Source organism: Protopterus annectens, chromosome 16.part0, assembly GCF_019279795.1.
Source record: "Protopterus annectens isolate FY-2018-M chromosome 16.part0, PAN1.0, whole genome shotgun sequence".
In the NCBI taxonomy this organism is placed as follows: Eukaryota; Metazoa; Chordata; order Ceratodontiformes; family Protopteridae; genus Protopterus; species Protopterus annectens.
The window spans coordinates 360,882,695-360,909,389 of NC_056750.1; the positions used below are offsets into that span (position 1 = coordinate 360,882,695).

At 41.4% G+C, this 26,695-nt stretch overlaps 1 protein-coding gene across 1 annotated transcript in view; it reads right to left on the reverse strand.

Annotated features, from left to right (window-relative positions):
* The window catches only part of VAV2 (vav guanine nucleotide exchange factor 2), a 3,316,635-nt gene that overhangs the window by 1,607,082 nt on the left and 1,682,858 nt on the right, over positions 1-26,695 (reverse strand). The window contains exon 4 of the mRNA XM_044058536.1: positions 7,120-7,191. Coding sequence (XP_043914471.1) covers positions 7,120-7,191 — 72 coding nt within the window. The remainder of the gene's footprint in view (positions 1-7,119; positions 7,192-26,695) is intronic.

The following is a 26,695-nucleotide window of genomic DNA, read 5'->3' on the forward strand; positions in this document are numbered from 1 at the left end:
AATTCTAATAAAGATAATGAAGCACTTTGCAAGACCCTGGTTCTTGTCTCACTGAAAAATTACATACACTTCAGGACTTTCCAAGTACATAAATAACAGTGTTGCACTCACAAAACAAAGGCTGTCATCATTAACATCATCATAAAGAGGGCAGCTATACAAGCCTTTAAGTTTAATAAAACATTAAAGAGCAACATCTGTCACTCTACTGAAAATGCTATACATTGTGACCATCATGCAGGGGTAAAATATGGCTTTTAGCAATGGGGACATACAGATTTGCTGCTCACCTCAGTAATATTAGATGTGTTAACGGGACAGAAGGGTATAAATTCTAAGGAATGACTTGCTAGCTAAGAAGACAGGAACAGTCACCAACAAAATAGAGATTGCCAGACACTCCTAATATATTTCTTTATTGAGTTGACTAGCCTACTACTAGTACATGCTTGCATGATATGTATTTCACTTACTGCATGTAGCAGGTGCCAAAATAAATAAGCGCGTGCTCACACACAGACACAGACACACAGACACACACACACACACACACACACACACACAGACACACACACACAGACACACACACACAGACACACACACACACAGACACACAGACACACAGACACACAGACACACAGACACACAGACACACAGACACACACACAGTGCCATTTCTTTTCTCTTACTTATTTCAACTTCAGGGCAGCACCAGCAAGCAACAACTTACTGACTGCTACCACAAACAGGTCTGTGTCTTAGTGGCAAACTACTTAATTTAACCGATTTAAACAGGTGCTCCAAGTCCTTAAATAACTATATCTGTCTTTAAGTCAGCAAACAGCATGATGGACCGGTCTGTGAGACGAGAAGTTTTGAACTTTGTTGCACTGCCACTAGACTGATCCCCTACATTGTACAACTCCCAACCATATTAACTGTACACACAATTCCAAAGCTTGCTTATGTGTTCTGGAACACAAACTAGAATTGTCACTGCAAAATATCTGGCTGTCTAGAAAGCAAATCTGCACCACAGTTTAGAAACTAAACCAATTGTGAAGAATTGATAAACCTTTAAAAGGAAAAGTATTTTTTACACCAATTTAGTAACACTGCAGTTATCTGAAATGCTACACTATTGTGATTTCAAGAAAAGTACAGTTTTGTACCTCCCATAAATGTAGATGTTCGAGTGCTAATACAGCTGCAGTCATAACAGATGGGGTTTCCTGCCGTCAGGCAGGTTCTCGGTCGGCCGAATTCCAACGTCTAGGTCCGGCGTTGGTTGTCGTCGCTTCCTCCCTGACGTCAGTGCGACAGGGGTGTAAAAGATCCAGCCGACGCCATTTTCTTCAGTTTTTCTTGACTATTAGCACTCGAACATCTACATTTATGGTAGGTACAAAACTGTACTATGTTCATCGTGCATACAGCTGCAGTCATAACAGATGGGTAGAATCCCAAAGCTAAAAAAGGGGTGGTAGGCACTAGGTGGAACTAGGAGGAGCCAGGATGCCCTGCAAGACTGCAGTGGCAAAGCCTGCTCTAGATTTGTAGTATAATGGTAGGTGATAGCGCTTGGAGAAGGTATGTGTGGAACTCCAAGTGGCTGCTTCCAAAATATCTTTGGTAGGAACCCCCCTGAGGAAAGCTGCAGAGGTAGCTGTGGCCCTTGTGGAGTGAGATCTGATGCCTGCAGGTACAGATTTACCATGAAAAGAGTAACAAAAATGTATGCAGTGGGCTATCCACTTTGAGATTGTCTGTTTGGAAATAGGCTTCCCTTGAGCTCCTGCAGCATAGGAGACAAAGAGTTGCTCTGATTTTCTGAAAGGCTTTGTTCTGTCCAAATAATAACGCAGCTGTCTGTGAATGTCCAAGGAATGTAGTAGTCTTTCTCCTTTGTTTTGAGGATTAGGGTAGAAGGTTGGTAAGTGGACAGCCTGATTCAAGGCTAACCTGGATACTACCTTTGGCATAAAGGACGGGTTGGTTCGTAAGGTAACTCTGTCCTGATGGAAAATGATGAAAGGCTGCACAGCCATGAGGGCTTGTAGTTCCGAAACCCTACGAGCTGAAGTGATGGCCATGAGGAAGGCTGTTTTCCAAGACAAGTATTGCAGTTCTGTTGAAGCAGCTGGCTCAAAAGGAGGCAAGGTCAGTTTTTCTAGTATGAAATTGAGGTCCCAAGCAGGTATTGGTTGTTTCCTTGGGGGTTTTATATTCTTAGCCCCTCTGAGAAACTGTCTTAAGAGGGGGTGAGAGAATAACGGAGGATCAGTGTTGTATTCTGCAGAAATGGCTGAGGCATGGATTTTGATGGAGGAGAATGAAAGTCCATTGCTTAGCATCTCAGGTAGGTACTGTAATATTTGGGATAAATTCAGTATTCCAGTATTCTGACCCTTTTTCTCATTCCAGGCACAAAACCGTTTCCATTTTGCAGAGTAGGCTTTTCTTGTAGAAGGTCTTCTGGCCTCCAAAATGACATCCTGCACCACCTTGGACAGTAGGGCCTGTTGTGAATTTAAGGAATCTTCCATGCAGCTAGATTGAGTGTTTTCAGCTGACTGTGAAGAATTTTGAAGTTGTGCTGAGTCAGTAGAAGAGGCATTAGAGGCAGGATCCATGGTGGGGAATGTGTCAGGCTTTTCAGGAGTGGGTACCAGTGTTGTCTTGGCCAGTCTGGAGCAATGAGAATCATCTTTGGTCTGTCTGCTCTGGTTTTTAATAGAACTTTGGGCAGCAGTGGGAGAGGTGGAAAGGCATAAACTGTCATTGTTGCCCAACTGAAGGAGAGTGCGTCCACCTTCCAGGCCTGTGGATGAAAGGTCCTTGAGCAGAATTTTGCCAATTGGTGATTTCTGTGGGAGGCAAAGAGATCTATGTCTGGCCTTCCCCATGCCTGAGTTATCTTTGTGAAAACTTGAGGATGCAACTTCCATTCGTGTGGATCTGTCATATTTCTGCTTAGGTTGTCTGCCAGTGTGTTTTCCTTGCCTTGTAATTCTAGAGCCATGTTCCAAAGAGACATTGCTTGCCTGCATAGGGGGTATGAATGGGTACCTCCCTGTTTGTTTATGTACCACATTACTGTGGTGTTGTCCGTCCTTATCAATAGCTGGCCTGGATGCAGTAGGTCTTTGAAAGCTATAATAGCATTTATTACTGCTAGCATTTCCTTCTGATTGATGTGTAGGTGCTTTTCTCTTTGGGACCATTTGCCCTGAATGCACCAATCTGTCATGTGCGTCCCCCCAGGCGTAGTCCGAGGCGTCTGTTGTGATGATTTGATTTGCTTGAGGCATGCAGAATGGGAGACCTGTGTTTCTTTGGCATGCTTGAGCCCACCACAGAAATTCCTTTTGAAGACATTTGATTAGTGGTATTATTGTTTCCAAACTGTGGCTGTGTTGAGACCATAGGTTTTTTAGGTACCATTGAAGTTTCCTCATATGCAGCTTTGCACATTGGATTAGTAGGATGCAAGATGCCATGAATCCCAGAGCCTGCAGGATTTTCCTTGCAGTCAGCCTGGTGAAAGTTGCCAGTTTTCTGAAGTATTGAGTTAGTTGCCCTTGTTTCTCTGGCATGAGGTAGGCCATCTGGGTGTTTGTATCCAAGCTGGCACCCAGGAAAATTATTGTTTGAGAGGGTATTAGCCTTGATTTCTTTTTGTTGACTGTGTATCCCAGAGAATTCAACAACATTATTACAAACGCCAGATGTTTCATAAGTATGTGCTTGCTGTCCGCTTGGATCAGGCAGTCGTCCAGATATGGGTATATTTGTATCCCTTGAAGTCTGCAGTAGGCGATTACTGATGCCAGGCATTTCGTGAACACTCTGGGCGCAGTAGATAAGCCAAAGGGCAATGCAGAGAATTGATAATGGGTTGAACCTGCAAGAAATCTGAGGTATCTTCTGCAATCTTGTCTGATTGGGACATGCAGGTATGCCTCCTTGAGGTCCAATGTTACCAGCCAAGACTCCTTGCCCAGCATGGGAAGAAGCTGCTGTAATGTGAGCATCTTGAATTTTGGCACGAGTAAAAAAGTGTTTAGGATGGATAGGTCCAAAATAGGTCACCAATCTTTTCCCTTCCTTGGTACCAGGAATAGTCTGGAATAAAAACATTGACCCTTTTCTAGTACGGGTACCTCTTGAATAGCTTTCATTTTCATGAGATCTGAAATTTGTTTTTGTGCCTCTGCCCTTTGATTGTGTGGCAGGTTTGGCATGCCTCTCATTTTTGGAATGGTGTGAAAGTGAAATCTGTAGCCTCTGTCTATAATGTCCAGGATCCATTTGTCTTTTGTGACAATATGCCAATTTTTCGAAAATAATGCCAGTTTTCCGCCTAAAGGTGCTGCCATTTGAGCCTTGCTTGGCATGCAAAGGGGAAAGTCATTGATTCTGCTTTCTGAATGGCTGTGAACTATCCTCACCACCTCTTTGTGTGGTTGCTTGCCATTGTCTGCCTCTAAATGATCCTTGAGATTGCCCTCTGCCCCTCGCGCGCCTGTATCTACCTCTTTGGGGTCTGTCCGTGGCTGGAAAGGACCAATTTTTGGAAGGCCAATTTCTACTGAAACGTGGAGGTTGTACCTATAGGAAATCTTTTACTGTTTGCATTGATTTTGCCTTCTCCTCCATTTTCTTTAATACCTCCTCAGCTTTAACACCAAACAATACATCTTTTGCAGAGGGCATCTAGTAATTTAGCTTTGACATGATCTGGTAAGGTTTGCTCTCTGAGCCAGGCATGTCTACGTATGACTGATCCTGTAACAGCAGCTCTACATGAGGCCTCTAAAGCATCAAAACCACGTTGCAAGGTATGTTTACCCACTTGTTCTGCACTATGCATCAAACCCTGCAACTCCTTCAAGTCTGGTTGTTCAGGTTGTGACATTTTGTTTCTCAACTGTGATAACAGAAATTGTTGGTACTTTAACATATGGAACTGACAGTTTAATGCCCTCATGGTTAAGGTGGCGAGGTGTAAACCTTTTCCCCACCTCTCTAAAGCTCTGGATTCTCTCTCTGAAGGTAATGGATTTTTAGCAGTGGAGGCCTTAATTCCCTTGGGACCCTGTGATATAGTTTCTGGGTCAGCCACATGGCTTTTGTATAGGAATTGGTGTGAGTCAGGTACCCGGTAATACCTGTCAGGCTTGACTGGAGATGGAGGTAAAGAATCTGGGTTAAGGCAGGCCTCCGAATACACGTCATCTAGAATGTCTAAGACAGGAGGTATAGCCAGAGGCCTGTGCTGAGGGAGCAAGAGGAAATCCCTAAGCGTTTTCTTGGAGTCTGAGTACTCTTGGCCTTCCCAGTGGAAGTGTTCTCTCAAGGTATGTAAGGTTTCCCCAAAAGAGTAATCCTCAGAATGGACTCCTCTGCATCAGAATCTTCAAAAGGGGAGTAAGAATGTTCCTGGTCTTCAGAATGTTCTGAAATAATGGAGGCCTGGTCCGAGGAGGGGGATTCTTCCTCCACTCTGGGTCTTTGTCCGGGGGTTGAGAACCCCTAATAAGAGTAATCAGATCCTCAGCCATTTTGAGCATCTGTTTTTTAGGCATGGGGCCTTGAGAAGGGCCCTGTAGAGCTTGTTTTTTAGTATGCATGGCTGATTTAGACTTAGTGAAAGCCTTGATGGAAAAAGAAGAGGAAGGCCTGTAGACACCTTGAGAGGTGGCAGGTCTATCTAAACTCTGAGTTTCACCGCCAATAGTGGCTTCGGTATCTGTAGTCGGGGTGTGGGCCGAAGAGCCTGCGACCTCGGGCACAGAAGACACCGCCAATGAAGTGTCATCGGTAGTCAGCGGCTGCGTAGGCGCCTCACTAAGAACCACCTGTAGTCGGCTTTGGCGTGGTGTCGGTAGAAGTCGCGGACCTTGTATGTCGGTCCTTATCTTTGTGTCTTTTACTTAAAACTGGAGTCGGAGTATCCGACGACATAATGTAATTAAATTTTTTGCCAAAATAGTATTGGGCGAACTCCGCCCGACGCTTAATAGTGCGTCTGTTGAATGTAGCACAAAAACGACAGGCCGAGACGTCGTGGTCTGGGCCTAGGCAAGGAATGCAGAGGGAATGAAAATCCTTATGTGGTATTTGCTTCCCACAAGAAATGCAATTATTAACTTTGTTTGACATCGGTTTGAGGCAAGAAAAGTTTCCCCAACGGGGTACTTAGCTTTCAAGAAGACTTCGGTTGAAAAATATTCGTAATCTCAGGAGCTGGCCGACCGGCACTTGCAAACTGCTTCTGCTTCGGGCACCGCGTGACAAGAAAGACTGAAGAAAATGGCGTCGGCTGGATCTTTTATACCCCTGTTGCACTGACGTCAGGGAGGAAGCGACGACAACCGACGCCGGACCTAGACTTTGGAATTCGGCCGACCGAGGACCCGCCTGACGGCAGGAAAACCCATCTGTTATGACTGCAGCTGTATGCACGATGAACATCACTTAAAAGCACAGGAAAAAACACACAGATGTACAATAAAATAAAAATCAATATGCAAACTCAGTTTACAAGCCTGAAGGAAATACAGGAAAGGTGACAGTGCAATGTAAGATTTTGGTATAATAAGCAAATAATTATGCTTAAAGTCACTACAAAGAAACTTTTCTAGCTATATAATATGGCCAGCTTTACAGAGGTTCCTAATGTCAGTAAAAATGTTTGAAAAAAAAGAATTCTTAGACATTTCACCCTACTCTAGTTGCAGACTCTTTCCTATCTCAGCTCCCTTCTTATAGTTCATTTTAAACAAATTTGCCAGGGAACATAAGGTGATTATAGAGCTATTTTTGGAGAATAAAAGATAATAATGTCTTTTTCACTTAAGTGCAGTGACTGAAGCATTATCTACTTACACTACGCCAAAATGTCAAATAATATGCAGCAAGGTAAGCTATTTAATGGCTGAGTTAAACATAATGATACTTAGGTTTAACAGAAGATGCCAGGTTTAATAGGTCACAATCATCTTGTAATCTTGTGTTAAACATATTGTTTTCAGGAAATCAATCAATGCTACATAAAAGGAGGCTGTCTTAATGGTGTTGATTGTATTTTAGCAATACATTTTTTGAGTCACTTACTCAGCAAGTTCCTCCAGGCTTCGGTAGACATCATCATCATCACTTGCAGTTGTCTCCTCTGAAGGAAAAGGCCTATAGTGAAAAAAAAGCAAGTTTAATTAAAGTCTTCTTGTGAACTCTTTCCTAGAGTATTCAGGTATACAGCATGTTGTAGAACTTCATTTTATTTCACACTTTCCAACAATAAGCAGAGTACAGTTCTGGAAAACTCCAGAAGGGTAAAACAAACTCTTTACGACCCTGAAATCACTCCATACTGAATTTTCAATAACAAAATTATACCAGTGATACATTTAAGGATGGGTGTACTATACAATACATCTTAATATGTGGGAACAAGAGAAAATAAGAGATCATTGGGGGACATGATATAATTATGAAAATGTAATTTCAAAAATATTTTCAAGAATATTTTGGTAAATAAAATTAGCAATAATCACTGCTTGATCATGCTGATTTGCTCAGGACCAGGGCAGATTATCCTCATGGGTCTTGTGATTACACTAGCATGACGAAAGGAGACATTAATGACTACTACTCTTATACACAAGATGTGTTTAGAAAGCATTTATCATCTTCCTTAAATCAATCCAATGTTCAGTAGTACTTCTTTCTGCAGATCATGTGTGTTTCACTAAAATGCTAAAGCAAAGTCATTGCTGCTATGGGCAGTGACTGCATATTTTCAGATGAGGTGCCTATTGAAAGTTAGAAAGTTAACTGTGATCCCTAAGACTGGAGAGCTGCAAAAGTGCATATGTTGGAATAAGTACCAAGTGCAATGTTTCAGTATCTTAGAGTATTCCTCCTGCCGCTATGGGCAATGATCTCACAGTCAGTATGTATAAGTAGCAGTTGGGTTGGGTAAAGAAAGTGGATTGCTACGGTTAAAAAAAAAAAAAAACTACAAAAGGTGAAACAGCAAGCTTGACAGTTAGTTGTTTTTCTGACAGAATTGCTGTTTACTTTTTGAACTCCCTGGACTTGCACGATGATGTTCTGTTCTTCTAAAAGGAAGTCATTCAGATACATGGAGTACATTAGTGAAGCTGGTTTTCTCTCACTAATACTGTGGCACTAAGATGCTGTCCAATACATTTTTTGTACAAAAAAATGTAATCTAACAAGATGCAGATAGACTACCACCTACATGTGCATCAACTCAAAACCACAAGGGCGGGAGACTTAAATCTTGACACGGTTATAAATAGAACGTGCTGGAGGGACACATTCATCACCCAGAGACTCCCTATGCTGTGGAACAAAATCCCGGTGCATGTGAGGCAGAGCACCTCGCTGGCCTTGTTCAAGAGGAATCTTGACCAATGGATGGGAGATCGCAGATATACCCCAGGGATTACTTCAGTGTCACTGCTTGACAGAGGCACAGCAAAATAATAGGCATAGTTTTATTCAAACTAAAGGGGTGGCGAAAGCCACATAACTATGGGCTAGGCTTATAAATGCCCTTGGGCAGATATAGCCTAGTATGAACCTATGAACCTATGAACTTCCACAGTTACCACTTTATTTTATTTCATACTTACTGCATATTGATGTTATTTATCCACAGTTGGGGGTAGCTTATTTCAGTTAATGACTGTTTAACGTGAATGTACTTCTAATCGCATCAAGTTAAGTTCCAGATTCTGGCTTGGTTATGGATACTTCTGCAGTGATAACTGTAGTTACCAACACTAAAAGGAATCCGTTTAGCTAATGAATTGGCCCACTTCCAGGGCTATTTTTAGAACCTTGGTTCCAGAATATTCTTCTAAAATCTGATCAGCTGTTTTGTGTAATGTAAAAATATAGTATATCTACTACCTAGTGAGCTGATAATAAGCTCAGCAGCTAGCATTTGTAGATCATGTGGCTAAAACAAGTCACTTAGGAATATTCAGAGCTTCAGGATATCCTTGGAAAAGGCATTAGTATCCAGTGGTTCTCATACAACTGACAAAGATGCAAGTAAGTACAACATGCCTTTGAATGATTCCGAATGTGTCTTTCAAATTAGGAAATAAGTTATAAACCATACAAATAAAATGCTATTGTTCAATAAATGGAGGGCTAAAATAACATTAAAAACACAAAATCATAATCTGAAGAGTAATCCCCAGTTGCAATATCATCAAAGTGTTATCTGTCTAGGTAGGTAGCTAGCTATCACAGACGAATACCAGGTTACTAAGAATGGGCATAGACCCATTACAGCAGACTAGTTCATTAAAAATATCCATCAATAAACAGTTCATTAAACAAACAAGTAATAACAATACAATATGAAGATGAGCAGTAAACAATAATCAATGCATACATCTGTCTCAACTTATCTTAAATACAGTCTCTTGTCAAAAAAGTTGATTTTTCTTAACATTGCAGCATGGTATTCAAGTCAACAGTGTGCTTAATATAGTACACAGGATCATAGTTAATTACTAGGCTAGCTGCCCTTGCAGGCCATTTTAAGCTTAGCCAGTTTACCTTTTTGTGGTCAAATCTATCTATCCCATTTGGATAGAGATTGGCCTTACTTATACTATGGTCAATAATTATATATTACCCCTAATGAGAATAACTGGGATCATACCATAGATTATTTGAGGGGAACCATGCTTGGGATAAAGCATTTAGGAGCTGCCTCAGTTCATTAGTAATACGGGGAGTCTCCTGGGGTAAATTTTCTGTTTCCTATCCATAGATCTATGTTGCACTTGAATATAGACAGGGATGAACTTTGCTTTATGTGGATGGGGAGTCTGTTCCAGAACAGCAGTATCCTCTGTGAGATATACCTGTGTAAGCAAACTGATATGTTTATGTTGCAGAAGAACATATCACTAGACCAAGTACTTCTGATGCCACTTAACATGCTGATGTGCAGTAAACCCATCAGAATTGGGTTGGAGGATGCCTTTTATGCCAGAGAGACAGGTCACCTCTTTGCAGTCTGTATTACACAGCGTACAGTGACGGGGCTTTGAGTCAATCCATGTATGATGTATTGTTTAGGCCTTGTATCCTTTTAGTAAGGCAGCTCTGTGGGTGTACCAGTTCTTGCATGTGTCTGGAAAGATACATGCCAAAGGGGGCATTATATTCAGACTGTCCTAATTATGGCTAAGAAAAGGGGGGCAATGATATCCCTAGATCTTAATATATTATATCACATCTGTATCACAGGTATATCTCACAGCAGCACTAAGGAAAATGAAGTCAAGGAAAGCAGCAGGCTCAGATGAGGTCACAGCAGATATGATAAAGATGCTGGGTGAGCTAGGGGAGAAATGGCTCCTGAGGGTACTAATTGCAGTGTGGAGAGAAAGGCGTATTCCAGATGACTGGAGAATAAGCATACTCGTGCCAGTGTACAAGAACAAAGGGGACATCCACAACTGTGGACAGTACAGAGGCATCAAACTCCTACCACAATGCATGAAAGATCTGGAGAGGGTGACTGGTAAACGGATACGCAGAAAAGTAGAATGTAAGATGGGAGATGAACAGTTCGGATTCAGATCAGGATGCAGCACAATTGACCCGATGCTTGCATTGAGACAGATACTTGAGAAGAAACTAGAGAAGAGGAGAGAGTCAAACTGAGCTTTCCTAGACTTGGAGAAAGCATATGACAAGGTCCCAAGAAAGCTGATCTGGGCAGTACTGCGGTGGTTTGAAGTCCCAGAAACATTGGTAGAATTAGTACAGGCTATGTACAAGGACCCAGTGACTCAAGTACGAACAGTGTTTGGCCTCACTGAGGGGCTTCCCAGTGGGAGTAGGTGTACACCAGGGTTCAGCTCTGAGCCCACTGCTGTTCATACTGGTAATGGACTACATCAGCAAACAGGTTGGAGGGGTCAGAGCAACAAAGCTGCTGTATGCAGACGATGTGGCAGTACAGGCAGACTCTGATCTAGAACTTCAGCAAAGGATAGGAGAATGGAATGCAAATCTGAAGGCACATGGGATGAAACTAAGCACAGATAAGACAGTGGTAATGGCAGCAGATTGGGGAAATCAGAAGAAGCTGAAAATAGAGATAGATGGGAAGGTAGTGGAACAGGTAAACAGCTTCAAGTATCTGGGAGGGGTGGTTGAGGAAAAGAGTAGTCTGAATGAAGATGTCAAAGCTAGAATCAGAGGGGCTGCAGCCAACTGGCATAGAGCATCAGGTGTACTATATGACAGCAGAATGCCAAAGAAGCTGAAAAGTAAGGTGTACAAGACAGTGGTGCGACCAGTACTACTGTATGGTACAGAAACCTGGGCAGTAAAGGCAGAACTGTTGAAGAAGCTAGAGGTGATGGAAATGAAGTGCCTGAGAAAGGTGATAGGATGCACACTGTGGGACAGGTGAAGAAATGAGGACATAAGAGCAGAAGCCAAAGTAGCTCCAATTGCAGAAAAGATCAAAGAAAACAGATTACGATGGTATGGGCACATGTGCAGAAAAGCAGAAGACAATCTGGTGAGGGAGATTTGGGACAGACAGGAAGAAGGTAAGAGGAAGTGAGGACATCCAGCAAAGAGGTGGATGGATTGTGTGAAAGAAGATCTGCGACAGTCAAGCATGAGTGTTGAAGAAGGCAGGAGAGTGGCACTGAATCGAGAGAGTTGGAGACAGTTAATACGATACCCCGACCCCATGTAAATGGGAAAAAGGGGATGATGATGATGATCTGTATGTATTCATATAGTTAGAACATGTATGCACAGAGAAGGGGTGGGGTAAGTAAGTTAACGCAAAGGCTCAAGTTATTTATGTGACAATATAGACACTGCAGCTTGGGGATTTTCTCTGATACAGCAGAACTTACTTTTAAAGCCTTTGTAGCAGGACTGACCTCTAATCTCTACTGGCAACAAGTTTCAGATATGCGCAACTTCTGTGCTAAAAACATTTTCCCATGGTAGAGGACTGTCCTAGGCACTTTCAGCTCAAACTGAAGTTGATACTTTGCCCTTCCTCTCAGATGCCATAGACATGACTGGATTAACTTCTGTTTAAGTATAATGCAGTGCACACCCAAGCATAAATAACTTTACCTAAAAGAGATCCAGCTCAAGTGACATGATGTATTATGGTATGAGACTGAGTGGGTATATCTGTATTGAACCCGACAATACTGCAAAAGATCTGGGTAGACTGCACTGCCAAACAACATACAAAATAGAAACATGGACTGTGCAGTGCTGAATCTTACTTCCATGTTAAGTGGTTACATGTTACTTGTCTGAGTAGAGAAATCATAATGTTTAAGTACTTTCTTGACAGTACTAACAGTGGAAGACAGATCCGGGATAAGATCAAGTCTCAGATGTCATAGCAGAAAAAACACATTTCATTCTTGAAGATGAGAGAAGGTTCAAAGATCTATCCTAAGGGATGCACCTATGACTAAATAACATGGCTATAGGTTTTGAAGGATTTGGCAATAGACTGCTGTCAAGCAGCCAGGTTTATAGATAGCATAGGGTCTTATTGCAGGTTAAACTGACCTTTAGCAGCCCTGGAGACATTTACCAATGCAGAGTCATCATACTGAAAGAGTGTAGTTTTACCACAGGAAAACACATCTGATTCACAGGCAGTGAAAAGAGCAAAAGGCTTAGGACTAATCCCTGTGGATCTGTTGTGCTGCACATTATCCATAACTCAACTTTTAGATTCCAGTTTCTTCCATCAAAATGCTCATTGATACCAATATAACGATTCCAATTGCACATACTGTAATTTGTATTCTAGCAGAAATGGAAGGAAAAAAAACATATTTCTGTGTTACACAATCTGCTATTTGTGTTTAACACATGAATTACTCAAAAGTCTATACTCATTGACTGTTATCTTATATTTCTAAACTAACATAATTGCTGAAGGTTGTTTACATTATTTCAAAATTTTACATTATTTAGCATTATACCCTGTATTAAAGTTGTCAGTGGCATATTCACTATATAAAAATAGTTATGTTGAGAAATGTTTATCTTTCTGTACAGATGAGATTCCTCCATCTTCTTGTAGACTAGAAATTCTGTTGAATAATGTTACACGTTTATTAATTGTATGCTTCATGTGTTTTTTCTCCCAAAAATATACCCAGTTATGGATAAAAAGGGTCTGCACTTTACTATGAAAAGAAATGAATGCATGCTCCTGTGCAGATATTTTGACTATGTATAATAATACTGACTGCGGTGGAGGTGCTGCAGTAGCATTGTCGCCTCACAGCAAGACGTTGTAACGTTCGATTCTCAGCTAGTGCATCTTCTGTGTGGAGGCATCCATGAATGGGCGTACCTTCGTTGAAGGTTGTGCGTCAGGGCTGGCAAACTCGGCACGTAAAAAATCTACTGTCAATCATTAGCGGACCGGAGTTCCACTGTGGCGACCCCTAACCGGGAAAAGCCGAAAGACAAACAAATAATAATACTGCAATTTTAAGAAGTGATGTATCCCACAATACACTGGGTCTGGTTTGCTAGCTGTTAGTGTGTATATGAGTAAAGTAGCAGTTTCTATTTTTTTTTTTTTTTTACATAAAATTAAGGTTGTAGTTTTATTCCAAATGTTAGTACATTCTGACATTCTTTAGTCTACTTACAAAGATGAGTGGGTAACCAAAGGTTCGCATTGTGACATGGACAAGTTTACTTACCCAGTTAGCAGATGTGAAATAAATAAAACAAAAATAAAATTCAGGACTGATCTTCTAGAAACCCCTGCCTGTATGTGGGTTATACAGAAATTCATCTGACAAATGCAGTACAAATGATAAAACAGCTGTGGAAAATCAGACCTCTGAGGATGACACCTTCAAACCTCATTCTATCCAACAACGAAAATCAGTTCTTCAGTTGCTTACTCACTGTATCAAAAACAACAATATCTGAGTCAAGAAAAATGTTTCTAGCATGTCAAGTGAAATTATAGTATGATTTTTAACCTGTGAACTGTCTACACCATGGTTAGACAGACTTCCATGCTGCATTTCAGAAAGAAGCCAGCAGTTAAACAGAAACTGAGCTGGAAGTGAACAACTTTTTTTTTAAATCTTTGCTAAGGAACTCAGAGTGCCTTAAGGCCATAGCTGTTAATTTGGTTAGGGTCACCACTCCTGCATGGAGAAGTGCTGCTACAGGCTTTCATAACTCTGGTCCCATGCATTTCATAACACCATGACTAATAAGTTAGCTACAAGTCTTTGTAGCACAAGAATTTGGCCATGTATGAACTTAGAAGACCACCACCCACTGAAGGATGGTCTTTCTGCCAGTGGAGAGAATCTTAAGGATAATGTTTGTGCTAACAGGCAGGAGACTGAAAACAGGGGTGTCATTTATCATGATAAGCAGTTAACCAGGAGGGAGGGAGATCCTCCCAGAATGACACACTCCAAAGAAATGCTGACTGAAGTTTTCTGCAACTGATTAAGTTGAAAGGCTGAAAAAAAGGTATCCAAGTTTTGCTGGATTTCCAACCCACCATGGCATAATGCTAGTAGTAGAGGATGAAGCTTCTTCCTTTAACTCATTGGGCTGTGCAATAGTTCCTAGGAGTTATGTTTGCATTAAGAGCAATGCATTTCAAAGATTGCCTAGGGGCCTAGCATGTTTCTTCCCCGACTCTCACAGCCCAGGAGGGTAAATCCTTCTTAATTCTCTTGACAAACTAGTGAGCAAGGAAACAAAGGTGAAAATAAAGTAGTCGACAGTTTTGTCTAATTTACAGAGAGAAGCCACCAGAGCACTATTATACCATGACCCCCAAAGCGTGATTGGCCAGCGTGCGTGCTAAATCAGTTATACTAATGGGAAAAAAAGGTCGATTCGCGGACTTTTTAAAAACACTGTCGGTTTAACATGGCTCTCCGCATTTAAAGCAAGATGTTAAATGGGTTTTCTCTCGCTATGTTAAACCCATTGCAGTACATCAGAACTGGATGCCAGACATCTGCGGAAGGGCAGTAAACAGGCATTGTACTATGCCATTATTTAAGAAATTTTCTTAAATAAGGTGTGGGTAATGCTGTATTCCACCCGGTTGGCTTTGTTTGGTCCACTAAACCACACCAACCATGGGTAAATCCATTATATTAGCGTCTTGTGCAACGGTATTTCAAACTTTAGATGGGAAAAGTCCCGAATAGCCTAGTTTGGATATTCTATGCTGAACAGTAACTACTGCTTTTCTACAAACAATGAGAAATGGTCATTATAAGGGCTGCATACATAATCAGTAGTCAACAGTTTCTGAGAGGATGTTGTAAGATCTTAATAATATGTACTGACGGTCTCATAAGAGAGAGATGCTCCTGTCATGTGACACAATCTGGAAAAATCAATAATAGTTTTAACACTCCATGTCCTGTTTCCAGTTGACATTGAAGTCTCTCCGGTCCAAAATTTCATTATCAGAGTTAACCATTCCATCATGGGTTCCAGTAAATGAAAGTCCGAGATAGATTGACTGTAGACACCAAATCTTTACTTTACTTCACAAAGTCTTAAAGTAATGGAAGAATGTCCCTACCATAAAAAGGCCGAAACATGCATGTCCAAAGCTAGTGGGGTTTGGCTTTATTGACCTGAATTTGTTCATAACAAACTTAAAAGGAAGAAAAAAAAAGTCATGGACATTCAGAACTGCCATATAGCTGAAACATCTTATGTCCTTAAGGGGTCATTTGCATACATCCCATGTTGCCTCTAAAGCAAGAGGTTTCAAGGAATCACACAGTGAAAAGTCTAGCTTGGCTAGATTTTTCTTTTAGTTTTTACTAATCGTTTTTTCTGTGTGACCTTGATAATCATTGTTTAAACCTAAGAAGGACAGTACAGTTTTGTACCATATATGACCATAGAAATAGAGATGGAATGCATCTGCAGTTGTGTAATCTGTCAGGCAGCCACTTCCCCGCAGATCAGCTCCCGGTCGGGGGTCTGTCTGGGCTGGGCAATGCGCGACGGCACCCGGTCATTGCTGCAGTTACTTTGCAGGTATAAAGGCAAGGCATCAGCCGGCGCCATTTTCAGTGTTTCTTCCACCCCCAGATGCAGGTGCCCTCTAGGGATAAATGCCAATGGTTCAAAATATTGAAACAAACAAAAATAATGTATGTACATATAAACAAACAAATGGGCAAATACCCTAGGAGTATCACAGAGATGCATACCTATGGACATCTACATTTATGGTAGGTACAAAACCCTTCAAGGATGCATCTGCAGTCCTTAAATACCATAGCCAAACTGGGAGGAGGAAACAGTGGCAAAACCTGCTCGGGATCTAGAGTATAAAGGTAAATTATAATGCTTGGCAAACTCAAGTAGCAGCCTCTTGGTAGCCTGTGAGAGTGAGGCCTGATGTTTTCTGGAGTTTTCTTTCCATGGTAGGAGTAACAAAATCTAATGCAATTTCCTATCCACTTAGATATTGTCTGTTTTGTAATTGCTTCCTGCTGCATATGCTACCAGTAGCTGGTCAGTTTTCTATTGCTCTTGGGCGTAATTGTCTGTGTACATCAAGGTATGCAACAGTCTTTCTCCTGTTCTGTGGTAGCCTGATTAAAAATACTCTGGAGACCACCTTAGGCATGTTCTCATGGACACTCTATCTTGATGGAAGATCAGAAAGGGTTGATTTCAGAAACCCTTCTTGCTGAAGTGATTGCCAGCGGAAAGCAGTTTTCCATGATAAGTATTGCAATTTTGCTGTTGCTGCTGGTTTTGTAGCACAAAGTTCAAGTCCCATGCAGGTAATGGTGGCTTCCTAGGAGGTTGAAACTGCCTGAGCAGAGGATGTGAAAACTGGAGGATCCAAGTCGTATTCTGCTGAAATAGCTGTGAATCTTAATGGAAGAGTAGGACAGCTTTGTGGAATAGCTCTGCCAAGTAATCCAGGATGTTGGCTATGTTTACCAGTGACACATCTTTCCATTTTGCTGAATAGGTTTTCCTTGTTGAAAGCTTCTAAGATAATGTCCTTAACCCGGATAAATTTGGGTTAATTTGTCTTATGCAATGTTCCAGGCAGTCAGCTGCAGAGTTTTCAGGTTTGGATGCAGGGTGTTGTAATTGTTCTGAGTTAACAGCAAGGGACTCCTCAGTAATGGGTACCAATGTTGCCTTGGCCAATCTGGAGCTATCACTTGGGCGTTCCACTTTGATCTTCAATAGCACCTTGTGCATCAAAGGAAGTGGTGGGAATGCATATGCTGACAGATTTTTCCAACTGAAGGATAGGGAATCCACCTTCCATGCTGGTGCAGAATTTCTTTAATTGGTGATTGGGGATGCAAATAAGTCTATTTCTGGGTCTTGTAATGGTTGTCCGGATGCAGCATCCATTCGCATCCGTGGTAGTCCTGCTTAATATGTCTGCTAGAGTGTTTTCTTTTCCTGGTACAAAGATTGTTGTAACTCAGGGCCACATTCCAGAGGATGTGTGCCTCCTGGTACCACGTAACTGTGGTGTTGTCTGTCCTTATCATCAATTGGCCTTGTCGAAGAAATGGTTTGAAAGTCTGAATTGCCAGTTTTACTGCCAGCATTTCCTTTAGGTTGGTGCAGCTGCTCTTGAGTCCATAAACCCTGTATGCATTTGTTCATTATAGGTGTCCGTTGTGATGGTTTGGCTGAAGGGCAATCCTTCGTTTGATTGACAGGCCTGAGCCCACCATTGGAATTCTTGCTTCAGGCATGGAATTATGGAATTTGAGTTTCTAGGCTGTGCTTGTGCTGAGACCATAAATTCCTTAGGTACCACTAGTTTTCTCATATGCAGTCTGGCATGTGGGACCAATATTATGCAGGATGCCATGAAGCCCAATGCTTGTAGGACTTTTCTTGCTGTTAGATGATTTTGTTTTGTTAATGCCAAGAGTAGAGAGGGAGTTGCTCCTGTTTTCTACTGTTAGGAATGCCATTTGTTTGGATGTGTCCAGCTCCGCACCCAAAAGGTTATCTTTTGGGATGGTATCAGCCTTGACTTTTTATACTGACTGTGTATCCCAGGGCTTGTAGAAGGTAAATGACTCTTTTCAAGTCTTCTGCTAGCTTGTTTTTGTTGTCCGCTTGTAGTCCAGGTAAGGGTAGATTTGGATCCCCTGAAGCCTGCAATGGCGATTACTGATGCCAGGCATTTGAACACTCTAGATAAAAAGGGCAATGCTGAGAATTGATAATGCTCTTATCCTTCCGGTATCTTCTGCAATTTGGTCATATGGGGCGTGCAGGTATGTCTCCTTGAGATCTAGAGTTACCAGCCAAGACTCCTTGCCCAGCATAAGCTGCTGTAGGGTCAGCATTTTGAATTTTGGAACAATGAGGAATGTGTTTAAAGCGGACAGATCGAGAATAGGTCTCCATTTGCCTTCTTTCCTTGGTACTAGGAAGAGTCTGGAGTAAAAGCCCTTTCCTTGCTCCATATGTGCCTTTCCACAGCTCTCATCTTTAATAATTGATTTACTTGTTGTAGAGCTTCTGCCTTTTGGTTTGGAGGTAGGTTTGGCATTCCTCCCTGGTAGAGTATGGAAATGAAACCTGTAACCTTGGTCTATTGTCTGCAAAATCCACTTGTCTCTTGTGATGTAATGCCAGTTCTTTGTAAATAAAGCTATCTTTGTTCCCTGGTCAAGTCACTGTAGTAGTGGTGGCTGTGTCTGTTGTTACCCTGCCACTGGCGTCCCTGTAGGCACCTCTGGATTGGTTTCTGCCTCTTGAGCCTATTCCTGCCTCTCTGTGCTTTGGAGGAGTCTGGAAAGGACCAAGAGGGCCAATTCCTGCTAAACCTTGGAGGTTGGACCTGTAAGAAATCTTTCACTGTTTGGACAGATTTTGCTTCTCTTCCATCTTCTTCAGCACCTGTTGTGCAGGAGAGCCAAACAAATTGACCTTGTCATGGAGCATCTAATAGTTTTGATTTGACATGGTCGGTAAGGCCTGCTCTTTTAACCATGCATGCCTTCTGATAACTGTGCCAGTCATGGCTGATCTAAAGGAAGCCAGTGCATCATAGCATTTTAAAGAATGGTTACTAACTTGCTGCATGTTATGTACCATTTCCTGAACATATTTCTTGTCTAAAGGGTTCATCAGAGGACAGTTTTTGGTTAACTGGTCTAGCATAAATTCTTGATACTCTGACAGAAGCAGAAGTGTAAACTTTCCCCATCTCTCTAAGGACCTGGATTCCCTTTCAGAGGGAGGATTTTTGGCTGAGGTTGATGCTACAGCCTTAGGCCCCTGGGAGATAGTCTGCAAAGTGATGTGTGTCCGGGACCCTGTAGAACCTATAGGGAGCATCATTAAATGCATCATCTACAACAGACAGAACTGGCTATTGTGGTAAATGCAAAAAGGTTCTAAGCACCTGGAGAGTCTGAAAAATCTTGGCCCTGCCACTGAAATTGTTCCCTCATAGCATGCAAGGTTTCCCCAAAGAAAATTCCTCAGGTGGAGAGGCAGAAGGGATGGACTCTTCAGCATCAGAGTCTTCATAAGGGGAAAAAGGAGCCTGGAGGGTCTGTATTATCTGAATCATCAGAGGAATCATCTGTGGAAACTGGCTCAGGGGTTCTGCTCTAGGCCTTGTTGAGAGGCCCTGTCTGGGAGGGATCCCGGAAAAAATGAGATCCTCTGCTAAACTAAGCATTTGGGAACTGGAGCTAGGCCTGTGAGAGGGGTCTTCTTAACAGGCACAGATTTAGTAGCTTTAGCTGCTTTAGCCCCAAGGCCTTAATGGACATGGCTGCAGGAGGCCTAGCAGCTCGTGCAGGGTTGAAATATCCAAGGAATAGTGTCAGATAATTCCTGAGAAACCACAACTGCAGGTTGTCAGAAGCCGATTCCACCAGGTTGGAAGAGAAGCTTTTGAAGGAAGAACTTGCTCGGTTTCAGCGAACCGAGACATTGTCTTAACGGTTTTCGTTTTGGATATTTGTGAAGTCGGAGGATCCGGCGGCATAATATAAGCAAAATCAGAGCGAAAAACTGCTCAGCAAATTCGACCGGCGTCTAAGCGTCAGTCGGTTAAACAAGCTGCTGGTCTGGGAACAAGGTAAGCAGTAGGTGGAAATCTTTAGGTATTTGTTTCCGTTAAACAGTTATTCACTTTTTCTGACATCGGCTGAGGCGAAAGAGAGTCCCAGCTTTTAGAGTCTTCGGTTGTAGTAGAAGTATTTGGTAGTAGTGGTTCTGACCGACTGGCACTTGCGAACAGCTTCTGCTTGAGAAGACTGAGAAAATGGGCTGATGCCTTTATACCCAGTAACTGCAGCAAGGGTGAAGTGCAACACCAGCCGAAGCCAGACCCAGACTTTGGAATCCGGCCGACCGAAGGGCTGCCTGACGACAGGACAACCCATTTGTAAGGACTGCAGATGCATCCTTGAAGGACATCTAGGATTTTAACGTACCACTACATGAAGCAATCACAAAGAGGATTACATACGGGTTTTCCATCATAAACAGCATGTTATCTGTTCAAACATGGATGCCAAGAAAATCACTATGAGAGATGAATTTGGTATCCATGTTGAGATCACAGCTGGTTGCATGGAGCTTTATCTGCTTTAGGTACTACCAGGAACAGGAAAAAAATGTAGAGTGCAAAGTATTTTCCTGGCTTTCAAAGCTTTGAAACCTGGGCAATATACTTTACTGGTGTCAAAGAGGCAACAGGCAGAAAGGATATGTCCCTCTGAAGAACAAAGGGAATTAACATCTGGTAAGAGACTGTTTGACTACAATTTTTGTTTAAGTGTTGTACAGTAAAATCCTAACACCTTTTAAAATATGTTTTACCTTCTGCCACTGTTATTTACTGGTCAGCAATGCCCCTATCATGAGACTTGATCTTAACAGCACTTAGAAGTGCTTAAACTTTTTTAAACACCCCCTAAGCACTGTTATGATCAGGTTTCAGGCTATCAAAGCACTTAGCATGTTTATCTTTTTTCCCAATATTGGAGTGCAATTTCAGCATGCTATGTAGAACACCTTTATATCTTTGCTTTATCAGCAACTTGTAATATAGGTCAAGACATGCTGATGTTGAATAAATTCCAAGAAATGTTTTTTCTAAAGGCTGGATACAACTTTCTCATTTAGCTTTACAATGAGTTCTACTTTTCTTCTGTTCTCTGAATGGAAGACAATATATTGTTAAAATCTTATGCCAGTGGGTGATTCCTTAGCCCCATTCTTTTTAAAATGATTTGGGTCCATTTACTTTTTAATTGGTTTAATTAGTCTCCTTTTGGTACCTGGGTTGCCTGGCCAGGCCAGGCCACACACACTTTTAGGAAATGTTCAGGCAGAATAGCTCTGACAGATGCTTAATTTTTGCAATGTAATTATATATCAGAAAATTACAACATTCAAGAAAAATGTACATTCAGTACAAAACAGTACGATGCATTGAAGAAAACAACAGAGTACAGATGATTAACCAAACTACATGTTAAATTGCAGAGTAGAACAGTATGAAAACAGCTGAATATACATTTGGAATGTATGACCTTTCGATGATATCTAGCATAAGATGACAGGATCATACACAATAGCTCTGTTCATAAATTTGTTCTGCAAACTACCCAAAAAGAACAAATGGGGATACATAGGATTAGCATGGCTAGGCTTGTAATGACTCAAAGGCCGCTAGTCTAGTAACCTCCTATAGGAGGTTACTAGGCTATTGGCCCTAGGGCCTTTACAAGCCTAGCCATGTTTTACCCCTTGTTTCCAACACAGACCAAAAGAAATAGCCTATATTAACATGCAAATTTATTATCAGCACCGACTGCCCATATTCAAGAGGGACATATGTGAGACCCTGGTGTGAATTAACGGTTTCACATCTAATTGCTCAAGTTACACATAAATAGGGTCACTGAGAAGCTTTGTTTAACTTGAACTGGGAGTTTGGCAGTCTCTGGGAGACGTATCCCTCTCTCCAGCAAGTCCTGTTTATGTTGCAGTCTAAGTTAAGGTCTCTAGAGCAAGTGAGTCTTGTCCCATTTGATTTGTGGATCAGCAGCTTTTAGATTAAGACAGGGTCGGAGACTGCTCTGTAGGCCAGGCACAAGTCGCCTCTAAGCAGTGTATATGATACAGACTATAGTGACAGTACCTTCACAGTCTGTCCATGTAGGTCATGTGATAAAGGCCTTGAATTGTCTTGGAGAGAAACCTCTGAGGTCTCACCAGTTGCTGTAGATGTCTGGTGAGGTACATACAGAAGGGAACATTGTACTTTATTACTGGTCTGATGACGGATGAGTACAGAGGAATTATAACTTCCTTTTGGATGCTATTCCCTTACTTATGAGATGGGCAATGTAGAAGGCCTTCCTCACCACTATGGACACATGATGATCAAAGTTAAGGCTGCTATTGACCTGCGTTCCCAAGTCTCTCACCACTGGGTTTAAATTTAGGGGGTTACTGTTAATGTTGCAATTTGCTGGGACTTCACCTTTACCAAAGCGGGTCATAATACATTTTTTTTTTTGCTTTGAGTCTGTGGCTTTGGCACCAATCTAAGACCTTTTTGTAGTACGGTGACACCTTTTTGGGTTTCAGTGATTGCAACCAGTTTGCAGTTATCAGCGAACTTGGTAAGTCACAGGCCATCTATGTTTGCCTGAACTTCTGAGAAAGACATTCCAAACAGAACTGGACCCAGCACAGATCCTTGAGGAACACCACTAGTAACAGATCTGCTAGCAGGGGTAGAATCCCCTACTTTGACTGTATGCATTTGGTCAGTGAGCCAGTGGGCTACCCATCTAATGACAAATGTGTTAATCCCCAGATGGGTGAGTTTATCGATGATGCCTGAGTGGGGGAATAGTGTCAAAGGTGCTGTTTAGTTGAGATAGGCAGTATGCATTGTTTTGCCTTCATCCAAGGCTTTGGTGACATTTTCAAAAGAAGTCCACCAGGTTTAACAAGCATGATCTGCCTTTAACAACCAAATTGTGTCAGGTCAAAAGACTGAAGGTCTCCTATATCCTTGTTGATTAGGTTCATAATGACTCTTTCCATGGCCTTGCAAATAATGCTGGTTAGGCTTATGGGTCTGTAATTCCCAGGGGTGGTTGAGGGACCCCTTTGTGCAAAGGGATCACAGTTGAAGTTTTCCATTCGGGTGGGACAAAGCCAGTACTTAGACTATGGTTGAAGAGAGTACTCAATGGTTCTGCCAGCTCCAGTTTTAGACCTTTTAGTAAGCAGCCTAGGATGTTGCCCGGTCCCATACAGGCTGTGTTTTTGGCCTTGCAGAGGGTGGTTATAACCTGTTAATTTCAGATACTTGGTAGAGGAATGGTGACAGGTATATTATTTTGGGATATGATTGGTGGGGACGGTGGAGTGAATGTTTTGTTGAACCTGTCTGTTAACTGGTTGTCAATTTTTGCAGGTTCCGTATGAGTGGTACCGTCCAGTACTAGTTAGGTGCAAATCTGAGCCTCCCCTTTAAGATTTCAGATGTAGTTATAGAATCTTGATGATCTTCAGCCAGGGAAGCTAAGCTGGTTTTGTAGTTAGCTTTGGAGGACTTGACAAGATGTCTAATTTGATTATTCAAGCTAGGGAGGGTGTCTTTCCTCTGTTGAGACCTTCCTTCTTGTTCTTAGTCAGCAGTTTGTTTCTATTGTTTTACAGCCTATTTATGCTGGATGTCCACCATGGTGTTTTTTTTTTCTCTTGAGGATCTTGATTTAATCCTTTCAGGTACAGCTGAGTCTATATACTTGTGTAGATGTTTATACAAGGAATTAGTGTACTCCCCAGTATGGGAGGGTCTGCTGTCAGTGGTGAGCGGGGGTTTTAAACTATTTATGCCATCACATAGGAGGCTATAGTTTGCTTTGGAAAAAATTTTTCAACTTTTTCCTCCAGAGAGGGAATCAGTTGTGACTGTTATGTCGAACAAAACAGATTTGTGACCCAACCTTAACAGGGAAGGCCCCACACATGCAGTGGTGCAGCAATCTCCCTTGTTGGGAAGCACTAGGTCAAGGATAATTCTGAAGTGATGGTATTTGAAAAAAAATGTTTGGAAAATGTATTTTTATTTAATGACAACAATTGTTGGACTCCTCAAAAATCTGGAAAATACAGATTTATGAAACCAGACAAGGGGACAAACACTGATTATATTTCTGAAATGTTTTTGAATGGTTAATTTGGTCTCAAGGGGTGAGATCAACAGGGCTTACTATAAAATTGATGTATTTTACATGATGCTTTATTTCAAGGAAACATCAATGAATTTGAGTATGATTTTTGACTGTGAATTTCCCTAGAATACCTACATTGTTTGGAATACCTAAGGTGCATAATAATTTACAATTTAGGCCCATTGTGTCAGCTAAGGGGTCTAAAACTGAAACGCTAGCTGCATACATTGATACAGTGGTGAAGCCTATTATCATTCAAGCACCGCACATTATCAGAGATTCATGGCATTGCCTTGATAGAATCAAGAATTTTGAGAGAGGGAACAGTGATTTTGGGTTTCTTACCATTGACATCGTGAACCTATTTTCAGTTATTCCTCACAAAGTGGGCCTGGAGATGTTTTTTGAGGCTATCACAAAGGATGGTTTGTTGGAAGGGACCAAGGCCAATTTTGTTTGTGATTTGATGGAACTAGTACTCAATAATAATTTTATCAATTTTGAGGGTGACCTGTTTCAACAAAGGTCAGGTGTTAATGCAGTTTTGCTTACATGGGAAAGAGAACACATCTTTGCATCAGACAGGTTTAAGAACAATATACTGATGTACAGTAGATTTTTAGATGACATTTTGATTTTTTGGGAAGGTGATGAGAAATCTTTTGTTGAATATCTGGGTAACACAACAGAATTTTTGAAATTTACATTTCATTGGGATAAAAACAAAATCAACTATTTGGATATCACCATCAGTAAAACGGATAGTGAGTTTGAAAGCAATATCTTTAGAAAAGAAAATTATTCGAACTCCCTATTACACTTCTCTAGTTGTCATCCGTTTCACCAGCGTAAAGGAATTGTTAAGGCAAATGGTGAGGACCTCTAGACTTGTTAGTAATGACGTACAATTTAGAATTGAGCTTTTTAAGCTTATAGGTATGTTTCTGGATCGTGGATATCCATTGAAGCTCCTAATAAGTGTAAGAAGGGATGTCTTGAGGGGAAGGAAAGAGCGCTATGCACCTGTTTTATGCACTGGTTTAGGGTATATGGGGAACACCAAAGAACATGAAACTAATGTTGTACCTAAGGGATCTGATTTAAGGATGATAGTTAAATACAACCCTAGATCTTCAGAGGTGGTTGGTATAATAAAAAGCATTTGAAGTGATGACCTCAAAAAAACACTGGGTTCAGAACCCGTCTTTGTGTTTAGTAGGGGGGTCAATGTAAAAGGTATTCTGGAGAGAAAAAATAAAAATGAATACAAGTCCATTATGAAAAAATGTGGTTTCTGCAGATTGTGTAGGTACATCAATGAGGGTAGTTATGTATGTGTACAAGGTTTTAAAGTACACCATTCCTTGTCCTGGGCAGTGCAATTGTTGTATGAAGAACATTATTTATTTGGCAACATGCGCATCATGTGAGGCATTTTATGTGGGGAAAACCATTAGGAGGTTGCAGGACAGAATCGCAGAACATGTTAGATCTATCAGGAAAAAGGACAAGCATAATGCACTTTATCTACACAGTAATTCATGTGTGGATTTTAAAAATTCACATTTTTGTTATTGGACGGTTTTGGATTATGGGGAGGGGTGACATACCCAACAGAGTGGGTTTAAATGATTACATTTCAATTAAACCTATTTTAAAGTTAAGGTCCCTTTTAGTACAGTGATGATACATTTAGTACTAGGGACTTGTGTTCTATGGTTAAGGTAGGTTAATAATTTAACACACACAGCATCAAATATGTAACATATTTTAGTGTAATATTTTAAGTCAATGTTATTTATTTAGCTGGTTGCTTCTATAAATAGGTATGGGGGACTCTTAATATTATATTATATTATATTGTGTTTTGATGGTATTATGAATGTTTTAACAGGAAGATTTGACATCATTAAGTTAGATTTTATGTACACACCATCACCATTAAATAGAAGTTATGTTCTTACCATAACGTTCCATGTTAGTTGTCTTCTTCTCGCCTTCTTCTTGCTGGATGGGTTCGGAGCCGACGCCCGACTCGCCACTCCAAAGCTCCAGAGTTGGTTCCACCCGGTCCAGGCTCCCCTTATATCCCACAATGCTAGGCGATAGTTACCTCAGATCTCGTTTGTAAGCTAAACCCAGCTTATAACAGAAAACAGTATAACTGTAAAAAACAGAATCCACCTCTAACAACAGGAAGAAGAAGGGTGACCTACATCCTGAAACAAGAAATATGCATAACAGCATATAGCTAAGAAAAGAGGTGGTAGAAAGAGAGGTCACGATCACAACTCCTCTAGGTCTGTCCAGGCCAGGGGGAAGGAGGGTGGAAGAAGAAGGCGAAGAAGACAACTGACATGGAATGTTATGGTAAGAACATAACT